Raw genomic sequence first — 23,418 nt, forward strand, 5'->3', positions numbered from 1 at the left:
CAATAAAATAAGATTTTCAAAACATTTAGGAATTTTGGTTGAAAACAACATTCATGAATTCATGAATAATGGTAATCTAACAAAATAACATGTTATCCTGTATCTTACCTGAAACCTTCTCATGTCCCGAGGGTTCCCGGCGTTTTTAAGGCAGTTTTGGTTACATTTCAGGAAGAACTTGAGGAAGAACCTGAAAAAAAAATTTCAATTTACTGTTGCTGTGTAGTTTAAATATTTATTTATTGCTATTTACAACTGTATAAAAATATATACAACAAGTAAATTTGCTGTAGGTGATACAATGACATGAAACAAACATGTGAAGAATCTACCCATTGATAGAACTCCAAAGTTTAAATATTAAATTGAATATAATAACTTAGCTTTAGTTATTCTACTAATACCTCATTTTCAACAATAGGGTTCGATAATATATCGGCAATCTTGTTCCTTTTTTTCTGATATTATAAAAGTTAAAAAAAAAAATTAATTGACAAAAAATATTTTCATTAGGTAATATTTAAGTAATTTAAATAATTTAAGCTATTATTAAGTAAGTTAGAATTAATTAACTACATAAACTTATACAAAAGTTATAATAAAAGGATTATAAAAATTTCTATTTATTTATTTTTTTGTAGGTTATATTAAGAAATACAATGAGAACGCGAACAAAATAATAATCATATTACAAATGATTAAAAATTATTCAAGCTGACAGACCAGTCGATATGAATAACCGAATTCGAAGGTCTAGATAAAATCTAAGGAATATGTATTTCATCTCGCGTAGAAAGCGCTAGTTTGAATTGGAAAAAGTAACTCTCCTATATATTTGTATTCCAAAAGCCTTCTCGCTGGGGTATGTACCTACTTTTCTCGAAACACAATAATGAATATATTTAATGCTTAGTTTTTTATTTAAAACAGTTATGAAGTATTATTGCTATTAATGAAGTTAATAATTTACTGATTGAGAATTCCGAAGAAAAAGTCCTGTGTTTATATGTTTCTGGGATCCGACTATTTGAGTGATGTATTTGGCAAATAAACACTGTCATATGAAAAAATAATCTTTTATAATCAGAATATAATTATTAATTAATATCTTTTTATATAAAATTTCTATTAAAATTCGGATGGTTTAACTTCATATGGGAATGAGAAAGCTTTGTGGGTAAAGCCACAAACTACTACCGAACGACGGCAGTTTAAAATTCGGCCTACAAGGGAAGGCAACCCACGTAGGATCACAAATTTTATTATCAAAACTATTTTTAATAATTTTAGATATTTTTTATATTATCTTATACTTTCTTATGCGTTTGTGTATTTAGTGGTAATTATTTACTAATCGATTTGTTTTTTCGTGTATAAAAAGAAAACATATTGTTCATTGTACTAAATGAGTTAACTGTATAAAAAGTTACAAAAGCCAGAATTCACTTCTAGTAAAGTAGAACAAAAAATTTAAGTTTAGGAAAAATGAAATCAGCTTAATAATCAAGTATCCCACAAAATTTTGATTTAACTGAGAATTATTAGAGATTGTCAAGGATCAGTATTTGACTTTGATTCTTAGAGTCCACTTAATTGTAAATTGAACACCGTTTTTTTTGTTTCAAATCCCCTTTATTCATAAAATAATTAAAAACTATAAACATATGTATAATACAATATATATACATACAATTTGTTGATTTTTGCTCTTTTACTGGAGCTGTGCTCCATTCTAAGGGATGGCTGGATATAATACAAAATTTTTGAAATTTCACTGTTCATTTTGAAAATATGTGAGGTGCTGGGGCGCACTTCAATTTTTTGACTTTTCATTAAATCTAAAAACACTAAAATTGAAAATCGTGTCACTGTCACTTTTGCTGGATTAAAGTTGTGATGGTCTCGGGTGTAAATCCTGCCATCGAACTGGTGGAGATGCTGAAATGAACACCTGCTAATGTTTAGTTCATTAACCAAGCAGTTGAAGCACGGTGTTGACCACACTGTTTTCCAAGAATCGGTTCGAAAATCCGGCACGTATGGCATATTTTTGATTTTTAATAACAAATGAGATGAGACCTGCAATTCACAATAGCGATATTTACTAGAAATGAAAGCTACAAAATTAATCAATTATATGAGATTATCCTCTTTGTCTCTTATTAGACATAAATCACCTTCAGGATAAAAACCTTAAGCACATTTTCGATTTTGCGTACTCTAAAAGCATATTTTAGTATTTTATCAAAATATCAAATTAAGGTCACTCGTGGATCAGGTTTTTACTTTTTATTTTCATATCTATTACAGAAATATTTAACATAAATTGAAATATTACGGTGTAAGTGTTTCAGATTATCAGTATAAATGCACTAAGTATGATTATATGGATTAAGAAATAAATAGAAAAAATATATACATATTTTCCTTTTTTTAAAAAGTATTTAAACAAATTTATTATTAACTAAACATTAATTTGAGGTTGTGTAACTTTTCAACTATTTTTATGATACCTAATGAAAATTCCCCAAAATTAAAAAAGATTTTAGTTGATTGACTTTTTTATGTTATAAATTCGAAATAATTTGGTATAAAAGTGTGATATAGTAGAGAAACAGTGAGTACATGTACACGATACGTGTCACCCACCACTTCTGTACAAACGGCCTTACTCATATACGGAAAAACAAACACGCAAAAAACAAAACAAAAAAAACATCAAAACAAAAAATGACTTTGAATGAAAAAGTTTTCAAATTAAACTGCGCGGTGACGTCCGTGGTCCGAGGACCGTTGAAGCTGACAATATACGCCGGTTCCTGATTGGTCTGCCCGTCCTCTGGGAACTGCCTCATGCATTTTGATTGGCCCCCCTTCTCACCTTATTTCCTTTTGTAATCACCTCACTCTCGGTGATCATGGCGAAACGCAGCACCTAATAAGGAATTTGTTGCGAAGATGCACTTCTCTGTCGAGTTTCTTTCAGAACAAAAATAATTATTATATGTTAGAGTACAAATTGGATTATTAATTATGATTCGAATCAATTGAATGAAGTTTTTCTTAAATAAAAACAACAAAGTATATTACAGCAATACGATTCTAAATATACTTAATTTATTACTTAATACTTAATTTCAATTACAAACAATCACTTGCACTAACAATACTAATTATGTTATAGATATTGCGATTTCAAACAACAAACGATAACAAAATTAGCTCAACTGTGTTTTGAGAAGCTCTGTAAATATTAGGAATTGGCGGAACTAAAGGAGCTGTAGCATTTAGAATGTATAGTGGTAACGCCAATTATAATACCGAATGGGCCGAACAGATGGAATGGAATTATCATTTCATGTGCTAAGAGAGGTTCTCTTAAAATCATCAAGAATCGTGCTGAAGTTTTTAAATGTTTAATTAAGTTTATATCTGCAGGAGGTTGGATCATGCCCCCACCTCCGTCCTGAATCCGCGATGGTGAGAAGAATATACGAATCCTTTGTATCCGTGCAATCCTTCGGTCAACTCCTTTGAAGTTACCCGTCAGTTCAGTGTATTAACATTTTAGGTATCCGTTGATTGCTAAGCCCTACAACATTACATGCACATCTTATTCGCACCAATGCTGTAACATGAATTATATTAACGGGATGCATTTCCTTAGTTCAGGACCGGCTGTAACTCGGGTAGTTGAGGGGCAGGTCATTGCAAACTGAAAACTGCAGCCGCGCCGGTTCGAATTCTTTTATTTATGTGGTGGCTACATAAAATGGAAACATGACCCTCAACCATGATATTAGAATAGGGTTGTACCCTGCAGATAAATCCCTCTCCCCCCCCCCAGTATTTCAGAAATGACCAGGAAAGTTGATAATTGTTAAAAAAAAAAATATTACCTCAGTTCAGTGTTATGCCACTGGCTTGTCATTTCTTATCTGCTTATTACGGAGGGATCAGAACTAATTATTTGTTAAGCAATAATAAGCTCTTCAATTAGGCTGTAATTTTTTCCAAGTTCTTCACCATTAAATTTAGCCCAAAATCATTTGATTTCTGAATAATTTATATACATAAATATTGACTAAACTTTTCCAATGAATGACAAAAGTTTACTAATAAAGGAAGAGGGAATCCGTCCTTAAGAGGTGAAGCAGAGCTCTGATTACCCCGGCTAAGGGAGGTAGTTGGACCGGGAACTAATATTTAACATTAATTTCACGGTCGACGGAGCGGGGCTGTTAGACTTTTTCTGGGAGGGTAGCGAGGAGAGGTGCGAGGGCAGTAACTCTTCACTCTCAACTTGTAGGGCCGTTGTCATGGCCACCATCTCTCTATCTCTCTCGCTCTCTACGCTCTCTCTCTATCTCTCTCGTCGCTAAATTACTCTTATTTATTGTGACGCCTCTTCGCCAAGATGTATTTCTTTCCACTCCTAGGGCAACGTTTCCGAACTCTGGCAAGGGTATCTATCCCATCTTAGCGACGATTTGATGTTTAGAAAAAAAAATCTTTGTTCGAAGAATATTTCACTATAGTTAAGTTACTGATTTTCCAGGCCATCAACAAAGTGGTCTTTATTTCCTTTCCAGATTTCGATTTATTTTTAGTTTTAATTTTTTTTTAAAAAGTAATATGGGTTGCTATTGGTGATTTTTTTCACATAGTCATCCTTTTTAGATTATAGATTAGAGGTAACAATCCGAAAATATAAAATTTCTTGAATTAGCCCTTAGAACATTAACGATTTATGGTATTCAACAATTCCTCATATCATTCCTTCTATTACCTTGTTTATTTATTTTTTTTATTGTAATATAAAGTATTCTTCCCTTCATTAGATTGAATTGTAATTGATTCAATTTATTTTTTTACCATTGGTCAATGAGTTAATGATTTAACAAAGTTTGCCCTCTGCTATAATGTTTGAATTGAAAGATCAAAGGATCTCTGTTTGCAGCGACATTTAAATAGAACGGAACACCATTTTTCAAGGAGGAGTAGATAATCTTAATTCAATCCCTAGAGCACTCTATTGTCCGTATTACTGAGATTACGTGACCTCCCAACAAACTTAATCTAGTTTCTTTTAGTTTAAAACATAACTTAAGTTAATAATTATAATAACAATGTAAAAAATTATTAAATATAAATTTTTTACTTCAGTCCAACTATTCTGAATAATTTATATTCTATTTATTGCTATTCACAACTGTATTTACATAAAATACATTAAGTAAATTTTATTAAGGATCAAAATAGAGTGATACAGGGATATAAAGAAACTACCCATTGGTTCCACTTAGATAATTTAAAAAAAAAATTATACTTAATAATTTTCTTTTTCATAATACAGGACTTATTTAATATGCTTATTTATCTATTCGCATATAAATTTGTAATAATGGCGAATTAGTAAAAATACGAAGATAATTCCTTTACCTGCGGGATATAGGTATGCATATTTTATTTTTTGTAATGGAACAGAAAAAAAACAACTTGTTTTTGTTACTTAATTATTAAAGGAAGATATTTCCAAAGCGTAGAAGAGTGCGGAAAATCTGTGGAAAGCCGATAAGGAAACGAGGTTATTGGATAATTCAGTAAAGGGGTTGATAACTGGGATTAGTAATAGATAAGGTACCCAGCATTAATTAGTCTCATCTTACTTAGTACTTGATTATTTATTCAGATACTCGTTGAAGCGTCTCTCAGCTCCGTATTATCGTCTCAGGATCGTCCAATCGTGATCGCTTTTTCGGATTAGACAATAAATTATATTTTATTGGCACATAATAAGTGTTATTAAACGTTAATTATGAAATTACTAAGAAGTCAAGATTACTTCAAGACCATAATGAATGTCTAAAGTTCAAAGAAAGACCCTTCGAATAACTTTTCTATTTCTGGTAAGTGCTTCGGATATCTGCCAATTTTAATGACCCCATTTATAATCTAAAATACTATACGACATCATTTATTATCCCTTCAATACATAGAATTAAAACAATATGGATAATACATTTCCTTCATTATTAATTCAAGTTGTTGAAAATTTGAATTTTATTAATGCGATATAGTTTTTCATGAGTCTCATGGATATTTAAAAATAAATTTCAACGTCAAAATTTACAACTTTATTTAAATAATCATAATAAAAATAAATTAAAGTGATATAATAATTATAACAACCATGTTTACAAAATTTTAATGAATTCTAAGATTCTTTTACTATAAATTTTCTTTAGCATAATTTCAAGTTATTGGAAATTTCAATTATTATAATATAAGATAATTTTCAAATAATAAATATTAAAAAAGGGTTATCATATATGTATAATTAAATCGATGAATCACGATAAAATATCCAGAAATGATATTGCAATTTTGTATTGTTGGAAAAAGTTGGAAGATGCATTAGTAATTTAAGTCCGAGAATAGGTAATATGTCTGGCAAAAGCCATTACTGATTTCTTGTATAATTTATGTTTTAAGTTATAGTGTTAATGTAAAAATTATGTTGTTTCGATTATATGAATTGAAAGCTTGAAAAAGGATGCGTGTATTGAATTTGATGCTCTTGAAAGTGAGCAGATGTATGTACTTAGAAATAAATATTGTACAATTAGTCACTAAATATATCTTTAAAAATTAATTCGGTAAACGTGCTTAGTTTAATTTTAATTGTGTTTTTCAATGTTTCACTGCTAGTGCATTTTTATAACTACTTTCTTTGGATCTTGATATCGCGGTTTTATTTATTAATTTAATAAAAAGCCGGTTTATTCAGTGAGTTCAGTACTTTGTTAGGTAGTACTGTTCCTTAAATAACAGTTGTACAAGGAGGTGATTTGTATATCACGCTCGACCACCAAGTTTTTTCCGCAACTAAGAAGATTATGGAAGCTGAGTGTGCTCTGGGAGAGCTCCCGTACCCTCAAGGTTTATTAACAACTTAAAAAACAGTAAATTATTATCTGTTGATCCCGGATTCAAATCCGGCTCCGAGACATAGTAGCACTACAATCTGATATACTATATATCTAATACATACAAATATATTATGTAATTATATAATGTGTAAATTATTATTGTATTATGTAATCTTGTATTGGTGTCTAAATATGTACGGTGGTTTTTTACACACGTTGCAATGCATTCATGTGATGATATAATCTATTTATTCTGTTCGTTGAAAATAGTCTATTGCTTTTTCCAAGTTATCCTATAGATTTCTGAGAAATATATGCATTGTTTTTAGTGTAATTGCTCAGTGATTGGAAAATTATCATTTATAACTATTATATTCATATTCCGTCTCCGATTAGTTTCATTGTGTGAGACCTTCGGTAATTAAACCTACTTAGTGGCATAACGTTCACCGGAACTCTTTTATTGCAATGCATCATATAATCTAACGATCGGATTATGTCTTCAGTTTTTTACTATGTTGATTACATAACATGTTCAAGAAACTATAACCCCCGGTTTGCCATGTTGTTGATCTGACCAATTGAAAGGTGGACTAGACAAGAGACAGAAGAAGATGCGGCAGAAGCAGTTGCCCCTATGGGACACTAGTTGGGCTCCTGGGAGCAATGGGCCTATCTGCCACTGACAAACCGTCCTCATGGGCCTCCTGCTGTATCGCCTCTGACACGTCATGGCTCTGATAAGATCCCTCGACACGTCTAAACTTCTCCTATCTTATTTCTCGGCATACTTTCGCCGGATTTATAACCCTTCTTAAAAAGAGATTTAGGTAGTGTATTTTCCATATTTTGAGGTATAGCGGCCCTCAGGGAATTACAGTGATCTTGGTAACTTCCCTGTGTTTATTCAAGGAAATATTCCGATAGTGCACGAGCAATCCTGATATAGTTTTAAATGAGGGAACGTTATTCACAGCTTAATCTGGATAAGATGGAGAGTCTTAAATTAAGGGTTTTGATATGGGTTGCTTAAAAAACCTCCACAACTATGTCCATAATATGGACCCTCTAGCACAAGCACTAAGCTGTTCAAACTGTTGGTGTCGTGAACTAATTTGCAGACCTCATGCTTACCTTTGTAAAATAAGGAAATAATCATGTTCTTAACTAGCTCTGAATGATTAATGATCATTGCTAAGAATAAGGAAGGTCGTTTAAAAGTTTTTCTAATCTGGGTTTAACTTCTATGTATTTTTAATTCAACTGTGTTAAACTGTTAATTTTCTTAAAACTACTTTGTAGCTCAGCAGTAAGGAAATAGTGACCTGGACTATATCGTAAAAGAGCTGCCACTATGTTTTTTCCCAAGTTTTACTGATTACTCATTCAGGATAAAGAGTTTTCTTGGGAAAAAAAGAGTCTGATTCAACCAGCTTTTTGTTCAAGAAAGGCCATCAAACATAACTTCTCAGGTTATTTTGACTGAAGAAATTAAATTTCAGATTTGGAGTTCTCTCAATCGGTAGATTCTCCACACGTTTGTATCATGTCACTATATCACCTACAGCAAATTTACTTGTATATATTTTTATACAGTTGTAAATAACAATAAATAAATTATAAAAAAAAGATTTGTGGCTTGGTATTTTATTTAAAGAAATTCATAACAGAGATGCCAAAGGTCTCTTTGAATTCTGTAAAAATAGAGCTCATTTTTATAAATGCAGAATTGAACGAAAACTCTTCCAAAATTTTTTTATACAAGTCGTCGTATATGCCTTACCAGCTGGTCGTTTACATTTTTCATCTTTAGGGATTTCCATTTCCATTAAAGTGATATTGTAAAGCCTGATAGTCTATCAGATGTGAGTAACTCCCGTTGACATATCGGACACACAACTTTATTGAATTAGCTCCCGGAAAGGGAGACCTAACGCTAGCGACACCCCAAGGACAGAGCAGAATAATGCCATATTGCCCCCTAATTCGGGACTAAGATCGGATTACTGGAGGACAGAGGCCTTAAACGGGCCCCCGCCTCAGGCAAGGCATCTATATGTATGTCCTCCTAAGGGGGTTAGTCTTTCTATTAGGCCGCCCGTTTAGCCGATGATATCATCCCTCAAAGGAAGGCCCTTCATCTCGGGGTCAGCTGGCTACCGGTCAGTTCCGGGTCATTAAGGAGCCGATGTACAATAAGAAAAGTCAAAGATAGTTGGTCATAACTCCTATGATTAAAGAACTAAAATGGACTGTTTTTGGCTATTTTTCTGGAAATCCTGATGAAGATTTAAAATAAATACTAGCAAATTTTAATGCTATGGACAATCTGTGTTTTTTTGCGTAGTATTCGAACAGGATTATTATTTGATTAGTGAGGCCCCGTAAACTTTTTCTGTATATTTATATCCAGAGTCCATTATGATATTTCAATGTTATAGATAGCTTATAGTTAAATTATAATGTGTGATGGTATAATTTAAAATTTCTGTTTATAGCATAGCTTTAATGAAATATGAAGGGAAGAAATATAATTTGTATAGATAGAAATAGTAATAAGTTCCTGAAAGTATAAGTTAAATACCTGATGATCAGTTTGTTATTATACAATAATTATATCAACTATTCTAAAATTAAGGCGCAATACATTAGCCCGCAAAACCTTACTGCATTGCATTTCCTATATTTTTTTATTTCGCCGTATTTCGATCATCACAATTTATGTTCTGTTACTTATCCTTTTTTTGTATCTGTTTCATGAATATACACAAGGAGTTTCTGTCAAAAGCTAATGTAACCACTTCTATTCTAAACTAGTAACTTATTCAGTTTTTTCCAAAATTAAAATTTTCTCCAGTCAAACAGATGTAACAAATTAACATTTTCAATATGTGTTTAACTTATATAGGGATGTTTCTACCTCAGAGGCAATTGGGAATTTCAAACTGTTTTTTCCTCATGTCAAGAATAACAAAAAACCGTTTGTGCCAAAATAATGACGTCTTCTGATGAATTGGCTGTTGCAGTGACCAACAAGAAGCCACGAACATACGTTAGGAATGGCTACACCTTCTTACACAATTGATGACCTAACCTATGATTACCTATCCTCACCTATCCCTCACTGGTAACATGACGTAACTTGCCGCTTCACTGGTCTACGCGGTCCCTAAAACAGTACTCTTCAACCATATCAACAGGAAAAAAATTGATATCAGTAAGTTGGGGGTTGGCGACCTACTAATCTATCAAGGTAAGTTAAAAACACTCTTCTAGAATGCTTGATAGCAATGGGGAAATGGGTTACACTTGTGATAATGTAGAGCTATAAGAGCTAGTAAAGGTGTGCAATTACAAAGCACCTGGATTAAATACAAGATTTGTCGATAGGAAACCAGGTGAAGATTGATATAAAGCGAACACTAAGATTTCACGAAAAAAAACCTGAACACTTGCAAAAGTCTTGGAAACAAGCGAGGGGTCCTTTTGTTGTCAATGAGTTCTTTGCTGATTTGAATTCGATGTTTGATGTTCACTCTGTAAGAGACGATGCTGTATTCATTTAATGGATCCAGAATGTTCCTATTTACCCCCTACACAACGGGGTAATTCGAAATTTGAGGAGTAATTGAGAACGCGAAAAATTAGGGCATTTAAAAAGTCAAGTTTTACTTTTGACTAGTAGGATTGTTGAATTACGTGTGTATTAACTAGTTCATGCACAAAAAAGGGGATAATACACCTTTCGTGGTCACAATAGTAATGGGAAGGAGAAGCATACATATTTCTTTCCAAATTCCTGCTGACCCTACACAACATACTCCCATATTAATGTTTATATAATAACTTTCCAGAATTGAATATATTGAATTTTGATAGATAAGTCTTCACATGCATCTAATATCCGATATGCACTGTACATTTTTATTATAACAGGTATTTTAATAACCAATACAGACTAGTATTATTGTCAGTACTGTACTTCAACCGCCTATTTCATTCTTAACTAAAATCACGTCCATTGACCTCGTGTGTCAGATGTATGTAAAGCTCGTGAAAAATTGATTTGATAGCTTGGGAAGGTGTGGCTCTTTAAGTAAGGTTTTCACTCTCAGATGTCGGACCTAAATTCGAACCACGACTGAAGGCCCATAGATAATTCTCGTTCTAATAAGATGTAAGGATACACTTCTAAGCCATACCAAAGGCATAATGTGTGATGATCCGTTATTGTACTAAGCCTGCATAAAAACTTGATATTTGATATTGATGTTGACCGCATCATCTGATTCAACCATTGGCCAAGAACTTATAATCAGAATTTCAGTTACTATATCCATTGGTGTATCCAGAAAAGCGCAAGAGCCCTCTCACCCGAATTTTATTTTATATTTAGAATAACTTTATATTACGTCTTCCATATTAAGGAAGGTCAAAACCTAAAGTGCTCGGATTCAAATCCGTCTTGACGATATCTTTCACCATATTTTGAATTGTATATAAAATCATAAGGTCCCTATGTTCATTAGCTTTAGCACCAAAACATTAGGAAGATACAGCAAATATAAACTTTTATAAAAAGTTTATTTTTCACTCCGCTAAAGATAGTATCTGAATGCATCATTTTCCAAGACTCTGAGTACGTTCTGGATGTACTGAATTTACCAGTTTTTTTTTTATTTTTAGAATTCCTATTTAAAAAAAAAGGTTATATTATTTATAAAAGTGTGGATTATAGTATTGATTAAAATCTTGATGCACTAAACCGCTCTTCAATGTCAATATAGAATTGTGAATAGGCTCCTTTATTGGCCCCAATATCAGTTTTAGACAAAGCCGCTTTTCCGCCTGCTTCAACTTGCCTCCCCCCCCCACCACTTTCTTTTTTTCTTACCATTTAATTAACTACCCCTTGCTTCAATTATTAATTTCCTTTTAATGGTAAGAATTTTCATTTTTCCTCCAACAAAATATTTTTAGGGAAAACTCGGGTAGTCATATTGTCAATTCGAATGATTAGTATTTAAAAGCAAAAATGTATATATATTTTTGTTTTATAATATGAGCTGATAATTAATTTCCGTGTTGTGTACTTTTTATCTATCCTCAAGAGTTTTAATTTTTGTTATAAGTCTTAGTTTTGAGTTTGATCTATTTATAATTGTAGATGCTATTTAAAGAAAAAACTACAAAACATAATTATACATATATTTTAACCCTTCATCCACACCGATCACAGAAACCTAATAATATTAATCAATAAATCAAAGGACCCAGGGTAGAAAGGTGCACCAAAACAAAGTAATTGGGATTTTTAGTGAAAATGCTTCGCAAGGGAAAGATTTTTCAGCATATTTTAATTCAAAATAGATTTTTAAATTTCTCTTTCTCTCTCTATATATATTTTTTACTTAAACCCAGCGTGAGATGAACGAACACTTACGAATCCTTTTCACTAAAATCTCCATTTTTGCGGCTTTGGCGCTTATGCCTTGAAATCATGTCATTTTAATGAAAATAGGAAAACCTTCAATTTATTTACACGATTCGTAAAATGAGATCTCTCATCCAGATGCTTTTTATTCGCCCCCTCATATTAATGGGCATACCATTCTTACGGTATCATCTATCGGTCTGATGTCGGAGTATATTGAATAAATGATGTATACAAATTTACAAGAAAGGAATTTGATTTAACCAATGTTTACTTTTTAATTTAGTAGTTTTATTGAGGTTTAGAGATTAAACTATCATCCTATTATTCTTTATCTGTTTTGTGGCATTTTTATAAGTGGTTAAATTTTCTATAGAGAGCATATAGAGTAAATGAGCGACACATATACACGGACTTGTCCTTTGACAGCTCGACAGAAGACCGCAGGACGACATAAGGTCAGCCCCATCTGGCGGGCGGAGTATTTAACAATATTTACTTTTTCAGTCAGAGCCTGGTCCTTATGTATTATTAAAGGGCAAATGGTGTTTGTGGCCGGGAGCTCCTTGAGATCTGTTTGCTCAGTGACTCACTCTTTGTGCTTCTCCTCTCACCGCGAGTTAATCTAATTCCCGCTAATGCTATTTAGCCATCTTTTCAACTTCCACCAGCTCCGTCCTGCCACCCTTTCACCCCATTCCTCCTTAACATCTACTCTCCGTTTGTTGTATGTTATCCAAATATAAACTAAAATTATAAACAAATAAATATACAGGCCATGAAGGGGATAGGCGCTGATAAAGGTGTCAGACTCTTGATCTAATAGCATCTTATTGATTGGACTAATAAGCTTTGTACTAAAATCACCTTTGTTCCTAAACTAATATTATGTTATAATTTTGGGAAAGACTGAGGGCCGTCTTTAACTAAGTGTGATCCCCGCGCACTTTAAGTTATAGGGGCTCTCCAGATTAGAGATGGGATACTTCAAATTATTTTCGGAACAGTTCTAAACAACACGCTAGTTAAACTCAATTTATTTAATACAGACTTAATTTATTTAGTATTTGGAAAGTAAGTAATATTAAGAAGGAAAATTAAACATTTACAAGAGGTGCTTTTTGATTGGTATAATCATGAAGCCTATTTAGTACATCAGTTGGTAGAAAATACTTCATCTTTTTTAAAGCAATATTTATCAAGTCCATTCTTGTTTCGTTTTAATTTTTGACATTATCACAGGAGTTGGGTAGAGATGACACTAATCAGGTTAACTGAAGGGACTATAGCTTTCTTAGTTTATAAATAGTCCCGAAACATCTGTTTAACAAGGCTGTTTTATTGTATCAAAAATGACCAAAATTATTTATTAGTTGATCTAGTAGTGCTAACGATCATAAGACTTACAGGGCCTTTGGTGTAATGTACTGGTCGGACATATTTTATGATCAACTTATCTTAATATGCTATTGTTAAAGCATTATGTTCCTAAAGTGTCTTAAATGACTAATTCATAAAGTCAATTAGGCATCATCTCTACTGAAGTACATACACACCAATGATAGCACATAGCACATCAATAGTCTACTAAAAAAGACTCACCAGATAGAGTTAGTACCTTACTCTCTGAGAATTAAAGGCATCGGTCGGTAATACATAGTGTTATAATAAAAAAAGTGATTGATTTGAAGTAAGAATAAAAAACTATTTTTATGCAAAAAATATAAAATCGACTAATTTCTTTTATATTTTTAACGAATCCATAGAGGCGTAACGAAATATTATAATTATTTTTAATTTCGACTCTATAAGCGATAACAAGACATATCACCAGAAAAGCTGTCTAATGATTAGATGTTATATTTTATGACTTTTTTTTTTACAGATTAGGCTTGCCTACAAATTTCAAGCCTCACCAATCTGTGTCCTATTCCTTTTACATTACTACACGTTACACATTACTCTCTGCTTTTTTTTTGTTAGTAAAAGCTCTTCTTTGACTTTCTTATGGACCATCCATTATAACTGCAGATGAAGGCTTTTTTAGATATAAGACTGAACAAGAGGAACAGAGCAGTATCTAGTGCAATCTAAAGCAAGAAAATAATATGAAAATTTTTATAAAACGGCTGAATTGGTTATAAATCAACTGAGTGTACTTGAAAATGGACTCGAAACCTGCCTGAAACGTTGTTTTAGATGACATTGTAAAAATATATATTTTAATATAAAAGATAACTTTATCAATTTTCTGCTTTAATAATAAAAAAAAATGTATTATTTCTAGTATAAAAGCAGTATCGTTTATTTGTTAAGTATTTTTATTCATGTACCAATAACTTAGAGTTTCATTCTTATATCAATTTCCTGCGATGTGACAGAATTAGTTTTGTGAGCATCCCAGACCGGTCCCTAAGGGTCTAGCACCGACTCGATCAGCTGAGACAAACACCGATGGAAAAACGAGTACTTTTTCCTCGTGGCCGAAGAGAGAGATGCGGGGGTCCACTGGTGGGGGTTGCCAAGGAAACGGAAACCGTCCCTAGGCAAACATGGCGAACATAATAACACTCCGCCCTCTTTAACTTCCCCTCGGATCACACGTCACTTCTGAAGGTTACCTCATCTCAATGCTGTATTTACTGTCCTATCTCAGAGCTTTGGATGTAATCGGCGATGTCATTAGAAGATGTAAGGCTTGCTAAATGAGTGAGGTCTATCCACTTCAGAGATAGCTGTAAGATAAAAATTTTCAATCGATTTTGTAAATATTTTTTTTTTAATTATCAACTTTAAAAAAATATATAAAGTAGAAAACTTAATTCTTTTTTTCGTTTAAGAGGTTTACTCCGATGTTTAAAGCAGAAGGTACTAAGTACGACACTTATTATTTTAAGAAACTTGAAATATATTTTTTATATGTATATGTATATGCACACACTGCATATAAATGTATGCATTTACACTTTTTTTTTTTATGGTTAAATTTTATTTAGTAATGAAGTCGAATTTGTAATCTCCAGTTCTTCTCAAGCTGTAAGTTCTTAACTATGGAATTTTCAGTGTCAGATTCTCATAAGAAATCAGAATTTTGTGGCAATAATCTAATTTTATGTCCGAGATTTTTCCTGTCCGACGTGTACTTAAGCCGTTGAGGTTGTAACCTTGTTGTATGGAGGGAACAAATCTTTCGAGAACTCAATTTTCTGTTATATATTATATTTTACGTCTGCAACAATTATGACATTTATATTCTTATTAAGACACTTTTGAGAATACCAACGGTTAAATTATAAAATGATGCCGGACCAAGATACTAAAATTATGACAGATTTTAATAGTAAATTTAACTTGCAAATAATTTTTTCTTTAATTTTGTACCATTTACGTGAAAATCGTTAAAATCCATAAACTATTGTGTGCGGTTTTTTGGATAAGAGAAATCGCCAATATAATTCTTTTTTAATTGGAATTTCTATTTTTATCCTTCATTCAAAATATCCTTTTCTATGAAAATTCCAGAGTTTAGTGCTTTAGATAAAACTGGGAATGATTACAAAGTTGATTTCACAACTAAAATAAACTTTTTTTCACGATTTCTAAGATCTATTAAGTTTTATTTCGAAATTTAACTAGAAAAATTGTAGCCTACCAAGTCTTGGACAGCCTTTTAATATTAGGTTTCTTTTCTTTTCATTATTAGATTTATCTATAAAACCGTTTCTTAAAAAAAAAATAATAATAATTTGTTTTATGAATAAAAATGGTTGCAGTGTGATTACGAACCAAATAGCACCTGATTTAATTGAGTTAGAGAAATTTTTTAAAAGTATTATCAAGCCAAAAAATATATGTTTACTACTACAGTTTATACGTCTTAAAAAATGAGAATCTGTTTCAAAGAATGCCAAGTGCAACTTACCTGAAAGAAAGAAAGAAGTTTGACCAGAATGTAAAGAAATAAAGACACTCCGAGTTGTGAGGTGACAAAGTGCGGCGGGAGAACTCAGTGAAAATTGAATGAAGAGCAGTTTGCTGTAAGGTAATCAGGGCAACTTCAAAAGGGCTCTTACAACTTTCACTCGTCAACCCTCCCTCCAAACCACCCCTTCCTCTCTGTAAACAAATTTAATATGATATGGGATTCGGTTTATTTGCTTTGGTTTTTCCCTTATTGCATTAACTCCTGGTCCTTGTTTTTATGCTGTGTGTGTTCTCGGGTTTACGTCTGCTCTTCTGTGTAACATGATTTTTTTTTGGCGGATTTTGATTCTCAAAGATTAGCTGTAGGTAGGGATATTTTTTAAAGTGGGTCTGTTTCTTTTTTATATGGTTTTATGATTATATGGAATTAGCCGAAAATGAGATAATGTTAATCCTATGAAAATCATTAATTATATGTAAAAGAAGTATTTGATTATAACTATCAAAACATTTTTATTTAATTATCTTTTGATATGTCTGACTGAAATTGTTTTTGTTGAAAATAAGTATTTGCGTTCTAAGAATTCGTTCATACAATATTTACGGACTAAACTAATGAAAAATTACAAATCCGATGTCTATAAATAATAATTTTAAATTCATATAATAAAAACTGATTAAATATTGACAAACTATCTTATAAACAAGATAGATAAGGTTAAAGAAAATTAAATTTAAGTAAAAATTAAATAGATACATCTGACACTCATTCACCTTTATATAATATTTTCATTCAACTTTGGGAACTATGAACCATCTTCATTCAACCATCTTTGCCTTCATGTGGTTGGCAAAGCTGCACAGCTCCCAAGAGTCCCCAGCGCTTTTCTAGCCGCGTCTCTGGTTTTGAGAGCCAATTGAGAATGCTAGAGTTTTGATTTGTCTAGTACAGAATTATGGAAGTTCCTATATATACATTCAGCTATCTCTGATGGTAATCAAATTATACATTAAATATAAGCACCCGTTTGGAAAATGGTATTCAGGGGATTCAGAAATTTAAATCAAACTATTATAAATTGATGTACCAATGATCGAGTTGTTTGGACTGATTTTGAAACCACCGTCAGCCATTTTCCAATAATTTACAAGGGGTATAACTTAAAAGATGACTTCTATGAGTAGGCAATTTTAAATAATTAATCCAAAAAAATTGTTCGTTTTGAACTTCCTATATGCATTTTACTGTATAACAAGTAGAAATCAACCTCATAACTTTAGTCCCTCTCTGGATATACCTATACAAATCTAGACAAGTAAAATCATCCTGGTATACAATTTAATTTTCTGAATAGAATTTTTTTTTTTTTTGCGTATCCACAATCATTGCTTAAACGTGGTAGCGAGGACATTGTTAAAAGTCCTGAATATTTTAGATTTCTAGAAATCTTTATTCATGTTGATAATGTATATAGTTTATAAAGTTGTACAACAATGCTAAATTAATAACAAATTGTGTGGATCATTTTTTTTTTTAAATATTAAAAATGTCATTAAATTTCTTATTTCCGATACCCTGACTTAACACCCTCAGCGAAGATTCCAAAGCGCCATCCACGGACAGAAGTGGACACTGGAGAAGCTTGAGAAGTTGGACTATCGCAGGAAGCTGCCGACTAAGAAAAGGAGGGGGGAGATATTGACTCGAGGGGGGCCCAGGGGACCCAGTCAATACACATGCTGAGGGGGCTGATTTACAAGTCCTTTTTCAGCGCCTCATCTCCTCGCCATCATTGTCTTCGGTCTTCTTACTTGCCACTTCGCTCAGCGTTAATTATCTCTCGTCTCGTATATATCTGCTCTGCCTGGATGAGACCTGGCTTCGTACCGTCTTCGTAATTAACATTTTATTATTTTTTTTTTTAGAAAGAATTAAATCTCTTGTTTAAAATAATAGGAAACCAGCAATTGGTCCACCGGTTTATTTGAATTCGGTAGGTGATGGTTATTTCTGATTCATCGTCAGTTAGATGAATCTGTATTTAGGATTTGAAATGGTATCTATGCCAAAATTTTCTTTTAGTAATAAATAAATTATAAAAGTTTAAAGAAGAGTAATTATATACATAAGAATTATTTGACTATCGTATCCTAAAAAAATCCTATAAACTGTGTTTTTGTTGACATAAAGATGTTGCCTTACTCTTTAACAAAGTAATTCCATTTGCATGTCAAGCGATTTTTTTTTTGTAGTTTCATCTGGATTTGTTTGATAATAATAATAATACTTTTATTTATTGATATATATTACAATCTGCCACACAGTTGTGGGCAATAGGTAATAGTGATGAATGATCTCATACATACTAAAATAAAATAAAATAAATAAATGAATAAAAAAAATATATATAAATAAATAAAATAAATGAAAAAAAAACTCTTAAAATATATACAAACAAAAGAATAAACAAAATGAATATAATCAAACTATCTGTATGAAAAATAAATAAGTAAAATAACATAATGATAAAATAATATAGTCTCTAGTCATATTTACACTCTAATATTGTTTGATAATGAGTCTTGACTTTAAAATGTTCGTTTATTCTTTTACAATATATTTGCAACTGGCAAAAAATACGTCAAACGATTTTTTTTTATAATCCCAATTTACTTAATGAGTATTGATTCCGAATTTTGAATTATTGCTCTGTCAGGGGACCTCTAAATCACTGTCTTCTTATGATACATTCAAATTAATCAAGGTCCCAATGTGTTATTTCGCCGCTTAAACTGTTATACCTCGTTTGTAAGTCCGAAAAATCTCTATACCATTAAAAAAAAATAAATAAATATTATTTTATATCAACTTGAAAAAAGTTTTGATGTGAGTAAATAGATGTTTATGTATACTACACTCCGATGTTTGAGATAAGATGTCTAGAATGATGTGGTTGTTTAAAAATGTTTATAATTCAAAAATAATATTATGATATTTTTTTGACTAACGAGTCATTACACTTTTAGGAAATATTTTTATTTTGCTCCTTTAGAAGTTTTTTCCTTAACCAAAATGTTCCGCTCCGTATTTCTAAATAGGCAATAGTATAATACAAAAATGTAAGTATAGTATAATATTGGTATAGATAATATTTATTTATTTATATATAATATTTTTAAGTTGAGGTAGGTCCAGAAGATGTCACAGTTAACTGTATCAGTTTATTTTAAATCCTATATGTATGTTCTGGATGAGTTTATTTATCTTAAATAGTTTTGTGAAAGTGAATATTATAAATTTTTATAGGACACGTAGCTTTTTGAAAGGAAAAGCTGACTTGGCTCGATTTATCTTGATTTTAGGAACAATTTTAGGATTTGCGTGAAGAGAGAGTTACTTTAGTAAATGTGTCTGTACCTTCAGCGAAGCTGTTGAGGATAATGAAAGGATGCTCAGTGAAAGTGGTCTAATTATGTTTGATAAATTCTGTTTAATCAATTTTTGAATAAATAAATTGCAATTATAAGTTAGGAAAATATGGAATCCTTGCTATAATTTTCTGATTAATGAATTTTTAGTGTTTTTGTTCTCAAACATGTTAATACCATTCTAATTATATAGTTGTTCTGGAAAATTGAAGATAATTGTTTCCAATTGTGCAATTATTTATAATAGGTTTAAAAGTTATAGATTATCCTAAATATTGTAAATTTAATGATAATGCGTAGGTATAAATCATCTGTTGTAACATGATTTAAGTTTAATTAATTTACAAAAAAGGAAATAATTCCAACATAATGAAAAAACAAGCATAAAATAAAAACATACTCAATAAGAAAATTATTAACATATTAAAGGGATAAATTAAGTTACACATGTTTGTAATATATTGGATTCATAAAATACTGAATTAGTCTCTCGTTCATATTCCTATATCACCACCTCTTTCGACTTATCTTTTGATTCTTTCTCTTTCTGTCTTTATCTTCTCTCCAGATTTATGGCAATATAGCATAAGTTTTTATAGCTATCATATTTTACCATTCCCTTTATCAATTTATGCATATTACATTATTTTACTACTTTATATAATTATCATTAAGACATTTAAATAATCAAACTTAAAGTATCCTCTAAATCCAGATATTGGACAGACGTGCTACATTAATATATCCCAGCATTCATATCTTTTATGTTTTATATAGTATTCAGTATATCCCATCTGTGATGGAATCATCTCTTGGCCAACAGTGTAATGTAGAGTGTAAAAAATGTATGCTGTAAGAAAGCCTATTGCAGGATATTTAATATTAAAATATTTTATTACTTTTCGCAATAAATATGAAATAAGTTACAAAGTAATGAAGTGCATACTCCATCCTCATTAAGATTGGAAATAGTAACTGTTATGACTGTAACGTCAGCAATAATTCAAACGTAATCAAGAGGGTTTAAAATACTTTATGATTGAAGTTATAAAAGATAGTTAATGGAAATTAAGAAACTAATCCTGTATGTATTTTTAAAGAGATAAATTCTGACAAATTACTGGCCATCATGCTTGTAGTTTACGTAAATATGGCATAGCTTTCAGCCATTTTCCCCTCATCTTTTAAAACGTTATTAACGTAATATATAAATATAAACAATTTAACAATTATGTTATCCTAGTTGTGATTTGATTTATTAATCTTTGTTTAATCAATCACTTTTGATCAATTAAATATGATTTATCATAATATTGATTTTAATTTTCTATAACGGTTTATATGTTAGATCAATAAGCTTCTCAGCTGTTTTTATGAGAACGAATGTACCCATTTCAGATGGTTTCTATGTAAATTGAATTGAGTGTTTATGAGCGTAGACATCACATTAATTAAGGCAGTGAGATTAAAAGAATAATAAATAAATGTAGTTGTAACATTATGAATGAGATCCATTTTGTATAAATTAATTTTGTTTCATTTAATACAATCCAATATAAAAGAAAATTCTAAATGGAAAATGGTTTTAGGCTGCTATTAATAAGAAGGCAAGAAAAGAAGGACGTTGTTTTAAAACAAGCAGAAAATACTAAAATAACTTGACTTTTTTATTTGCCCTACAGACATTCTTATCATAAATTCTCAGATGCGATACATTTTTCTTTCCGGGAGCCGTTAACGCCCGTGATTTGTAGCTTGGGTTAGAAACTTTTTTCTGCCTTTTTTTTGTGATAGTAAAGTTTGGAAATGTAAACAGGAGTCCTTTCCCGAGCTAACATCGTATAACTAGTGTAATTTTAAATTTTGTGATCATTTATTATTAACTTCACAACACCGTGTGATATATCAGTCCTATTTTTGAATTTTGAAAAAAATCAGTTTTTTTACAGCGTTATAGCTAGATCCAACTTATAAAAATCTTGAATGATGTAGTAACGCTTTTAGTACCTGTTTATTAATGATGATAATAATAAACTAATAAAAAAAAATTGGGTTAAATTTTAAAAGTTAATAAGCAGTATGTCTTGTTTGAAAGTTAATTAAATATTTAATTAATTTATAACATTAACCAATATAATTTCATCAATCCATATGATAAGTTTATAAATCCATATGAAATTAATGTTTGAGTGACAGCTTATCTTATCATATTTTACACGTATAATATAATTGTAAATCCTTGACAATATTTTTAGAGGTGATTTAAACTTCAAGAGCTCCAAAAGTTTATATGGACCTAATCTGAAAAGAATTGGAGAAAATTGACAATGCACGTATCTTTTTCAAGAAAGACACGTTTAGGGCTCAATTGTAAGAGACCAATAAAAAATTATTCAATTTAATGAATATTAAATTCTACCATCGTTACCTAGATAAAATTTGAATAAAATTATTAGGCTTAACTGAATTTATTGTAAGAAGCTTCACGAGTAGATCTACAAGTTTTTTATTGTATCAAGTTTTTATATGTGTTATTAAACACACTTTGTTTTCCTCCGGCTTATGTTGGACTGAAATGTCTACTCCTATATTTTTTTACATGTTTCAGTTACACTGTAATTACGCAAAGTTAGCCTATGGTCTAAAACATTAAAAAATTAGTGGTTTTGAAGAAGTATTTGTACAAAATAAATTGCAAAAGTTATTGCTATTACTCCATACAATTACTGCTGTTCTGATTGTTATTCTCAATTACAATTACTTCTGTATGCTAAGTAATTGCATTTACAATTACAATAACTTATTTCACCGTTAGTAATTTCAATTACAATTAAATGTAATTCAACTTATATGTGATTTTAGTTTTTTTGAAATATATCTTATCTGAAAAAAGTGGAAATCATAAAATTTACAATATTAACTATTTGTAATTACAGTTACAATTATTTGTAATTTTATTATAGTTACTTAAAATTGGTGGGAAAAATACAGATTTCATTAGAATATAATTACAAATTTCCAGTTACTTTGGCGCAGTTTGTAATTTTAATTGTGGTCCCACAATTGCAATTACAGTTGTTCACCAAGTAATTGCCAGTACTTGCAATTGAAATTATACTTCTCTATTTCAGATTACAGTAATTGAAAAATAATTGGAATTACTTTTTATCCGACTTCAATATAGAATATAGATTAGTTAGCGATGAGTTAGCAAGTAGTTTAGAGTATACCGTATATAGTATATCATGCAGTGTTATACTTTACCTGCAGAAGGACGACAGAACAGGTGATAAGCCAAGCGCGGCGTCCCCCTGCAGATATAGTTGCCATGACAACGGGACTTCATTAGCCGCTAGGCCGCAAAGCCCCTCACTTAGACTCCTCAATTAAGCAGCTCTGTTTTACAAAACATTTAGGACCTTTCAAATTACAAACCCGGCCGTCTGTGCGGGTCGCGAGGAGTTTAACGAACCCTCTGCAGTACTTCCTAATTGTCCTTGGGATTTTCGCCTATTGAATACTTCAAGTTTTCAAAGTATAATTCTAGATATAGTAAAATTTATCAACTATAAACAATCAATTAGTGACTCATCTTTCGAGTTTATTATATTAAGTTCTGTTTTTTTGTAATCTATTTTTTAAAAATTTTCCTCGTTAAAAATGTTCTCGGTGTCATATTCTCCAACAATTAAAATATAT

At 31.0% G+C, this 23,418-nt stretch overlaps 1 protein-coding gene across 1 annotated transcript in view; it reads right to left on the bottom strand.

The window, feature by feature from the left end:
- kn (EBF transcription factor knot) overlaps positions 1–23,418 on the bottom strand; it is a 137,651-nt gene that overhangs the window by 32,076 nt on the left and 82,157 nt on the right. Inside the window, exon 7 of the mRNA XM_014419477.2 lies at positions 109–190. Coding sequence (XP_014274963.1) covers positions 109–190 — 82 coding nt within the window. The remainder of the gene's footprint in view (positions 1–108; positions 191–23,418) is intronic.

Source organism: Halyomorpha halys, unplaced genomic scaffold (assembly GCF_000696795.3).
Source record: "Halyomorpha halys isolate HHAL.00 unplaced genomic scaffold, Hhal_1.1 Scaffold239.1, whole genome shotgun sequence".
In the NCBI taxonomy this organism is placed as follows: domain Eukaryota; kingdom Metazoa; phylum Arthropoda; class Insecta; order Hemiptera; family Pentatomidae; genus Halyomorpha; species Halyomorpha halys.